The 3,176-nt window shown below is 41.5% G+C and overlaps 1 protein-coding gene across 1 annotated transcript in view; it reads left to right on the forward strand.

Annotated features, from left to right (window-relative positions):
- ERP44 (endoplasmic reticulum protein 44) overlaps positions 1–1,003 on the forward strand; it is a 48,406-nt gene extending 47,403 nt beyond the window's left edge. The window contains exon 12 of the mRNA XM_033057203.2: positions 420–1,003. Coding sequence (XP_032913094.1) covers positions 420–521 — 102 coding nt within the window. The 3' untranslated portion in view covers positions 522–1,003. The remainder of the gene's footprint in view (positions 1–419) is intronic.
- The last annotated feature ends 2,173 nt before the right edge of the window (positions 1,004–3,176 follow it).

Consider the following 3,176-nt stretch of genomic DNA (forward strand, 5'->3'; position numbering starts at 1 on the left):
ATTCTATAATACTTTTGCAGTGATGTAATTTTTGCCCTGCTATATCTCGTGAAACACACACACTTAAAACTAGAATACCCCCAAAGCAGGTGGTAGATTGAAGCAAATACACAGTGGGGTACATGTGAAATACTTCTGTGTGACTTGTACAGAAACTCATGTGATGGCTGTTGCCCTTGAGATTTTGTTACAACGAAAGGAAATGTGCTTAACTGGTGTTGCTTAATTAATGTGTGTGTGTGTGTGTGTGTCTGTGTTCCACCTACTTGGGACTCGGAACACACCTTCCAAAAAAACCTCAGACTCAATTTGTGAGAATGCAGGACATCTGTGCACTCTCATAATGCTAGAAATTCATAGAATGGAGATGAATGATGATTAGTCTAACAGACAATTTTACTGTTTGTTCTGTTTTGCAGCCAATTCAGGATTTAGCAAGCAGCCCACCAGAGAGCTCATTCCAGAAACTGGCACCCAGTGAACATAGGTACACCTTATTGAGGGAAAAAGATGAACTTTAAAAAACTTGAAATAATCTTGCAAGCCTTTCAGACAGCAGCATTGACTTCTGTGTGGTGGAAATAGTAAACCTATATTTTCATAATTCTATGTGTATTTTTATTTTGAATAAACTGAAAAATAATTTTTTTCTCCCCAGGCTTGTAAATACATTTGTTTGGTGGGTCATTCTGTACAGCATCTTTCAAACAGTACATTCTTAATGCTATAGTAAAATATCAGAGACCCATCCAGACTCTTGATCTAACTCTGTAAAACTTTTATAATCCAAATGAAGGTATCCTTGCCAGAGACATGCTGTTAACTTGCACTATCCCATTAAATAGGACTTTTGGGTTGTTTTCTGTGTAACCTTGGTAGTATGTGCTTTTTCTTCTGTGAACAGCTATCCTGGTAATCTATTTCTTTGTCACATTTTTCTCCAACTTAAGAGGGTCTTCTATTCTGGATACTTGGGAGGGGAATAAATTAAAGTTTTACAGAATCTCGTGTGGTGCTTTACTGGCTTTAAATGTCTAAGCAATTAAACAATCCCAAATATTAAAATACCAAGTGAGGAGAGGAAAAGTTCTGATGATAATGGTTGTATTTTGAATGAAGGGGCTGTACTGATCTGCTCTGATTTCCTGGAACTAAGATTGTTAAGCTGCCCATGTGGTTGTGGTAAAAGGACAGGAATGTTAAAAACCTTTCAAAATCAGAGAGGACTAGACTGGCATCTGAGTTTGTCAGTCCTAAATTTATATCTGTATGCATGTTACCATTAGTCTCTAGGTATTTTACGTTTTTTTTCTTTCTGGGTCCCTGCCTTCCTGGCAGACACTGTTCAAACAGTCATTGCACATTTTGTTACTCTCTTTGCCTGGCTTGTGCCTTACTTATTGTGTAGTCTTGGAATTCTGCTCTGAAGAAGGAATTACCACTTTCCTTGTGGGCTCTCTGTTATGGGCTTTTCTCCATGAACCTTCAAGTTGATGAGATGGCAGAATATCTGATTTGTGCTGCATTGCTGGAGATGAAACAGTACTGGATTTGTACAGTGCACTTACTGCACAAACTGTAGGTCTGTGACTTGGGCCCCAGGGTTCAGTGTCCTTGAAAGGAAGTTTGTTCTCTGGACAGGCAGAACACTGGGTTCAGGTTTACTTAGGAAAGTGCCCCAACCTCTCAGGACCGTTTTGCCTCTCAGCTCGATGCCACTGGCTCAGTTATTGACAGAGGACTTACATGGCCCTGCGCAGCTGTGGCAAAAGTTAATCCCACAATGGGTTCCTGACTCAAGCCCCTAAAGCACCAGGCACAGCAAATTTCTAGGGAGCATTTCTGAGGGGAGAGTTGCTGGTACTACACTGAGCTACAGCTAAGCAGCTGCAGAGTTGGGAGCTAAAACAGTATCACAAAGCTTTATTTACAGCTATGCTTTTTTGTTGTTGGTTTTGTGAATCTGCATTTTTGGCGTGCACATAAAATGCCTGAAAGCCAGGTCTTCTCCTGTCCCGTTCTCCATCTCATCACAAATCAAGCGTTTTTGGCAGTTGAGTCATGCTGCCTTCCAGCTGTAATCAAAAGATGTGAGCAGGATGTGGTTTTAAGGCTCACACTTTTTATCTGCAGGTTGTGTTACACAACTTCTGGAGGAGTTCTGGCATCTGAAATTTTAGTCCATTCTTACATGATACCTTCAAGTACTTACCTTACTCCTCTGAGGTTCCTGTTTTTCCTTGGGATTCTTGGAGGAATGGAATTTGTAATTGCTGTTGGGTGGAAGATGTCTAAACTTCTCTTTCTGAAGAGAGATGGTCATCATCCATGCAGCAGTCCACTGGCTGGTGCTTTCAGCTAGAAAATGAAAGAGATGAGCCCCCTCTGGTATTCCTTAATCCAGGTTTGGTTTTGAGGGTAAGGACTTGCTCCCAGAGCTTTGGCATCCCAGCACTAGGCTGACAGTTAGATGTAACAGTTTTATGACAGTTACAAGCTCAAGTAGTTTTGGTGTGTATTCATTGGAGTTGGACCTGACTCTCCTGGATTCTTGATGACCAGTGACCCGGCTGCACCTGTGCTCGAGCTCCTCTTCTCTTTGCAGGCAGGAGATTGAACAGCTAAAGTGAGCCGGGCTTGCCCATTCTGCTGCTGAGGGGCACTTGTGCTTTTACCTGGTGATACTCAGAATTTGTGTCGAGAGAGCCAAGTGCTTGTCAAAATCCAAGCTGTGTTTCAAGTTGAGCCTTTCCACTCTGATCATCTGCACCTGTGGTTCAAACAATTTGGTGCTCAGCTTCCCACTCCCTTTAACACTTCTCACTGCTTTTCCAGGAGAAGTTGTCAAAAATATTAGTGTTATTCTCTTAGGGAACGAAACCATTCCAAACTGTTTTCCATTGAACTTGAGTCCATTTCTGAGCTACTGTGTGCGTACAAGTTACTGGATGCCTGTGACATTTCAGGAACTTGTATTCTTGTATTCATTTCAGTCAATGTAAATATTTTGACAGCTGAAGAATGTGTTTCGAAACTCATTACAGGATTCTTATATCATGGTAGTGCAATTATTTTAGTAATATAAAATTGGGGGGGGGGGGGGGGGGGGGGGGAAATAATCTTTTAGATGCTGAAATGAAATAAACCCTGGTGTTCTCAGTAAATGCTCCAACCAG

This window comes from Catharus ustulatus, chromosome 1 (assembly GCF_009819885.2).
Source record: "Catharus ustulatus isolate bCatUst1 chromosome 1, bCatUst1.pri.v2, whole genome shotgun sequence".
In the NCBI taxonomy this organism is placed as follows: domain Eukaryota; kingdom Metazoa; phylum Chordata; class Aves; order Passeriformes; family Turdidae; genus Catharus; species Catharus ustulatus.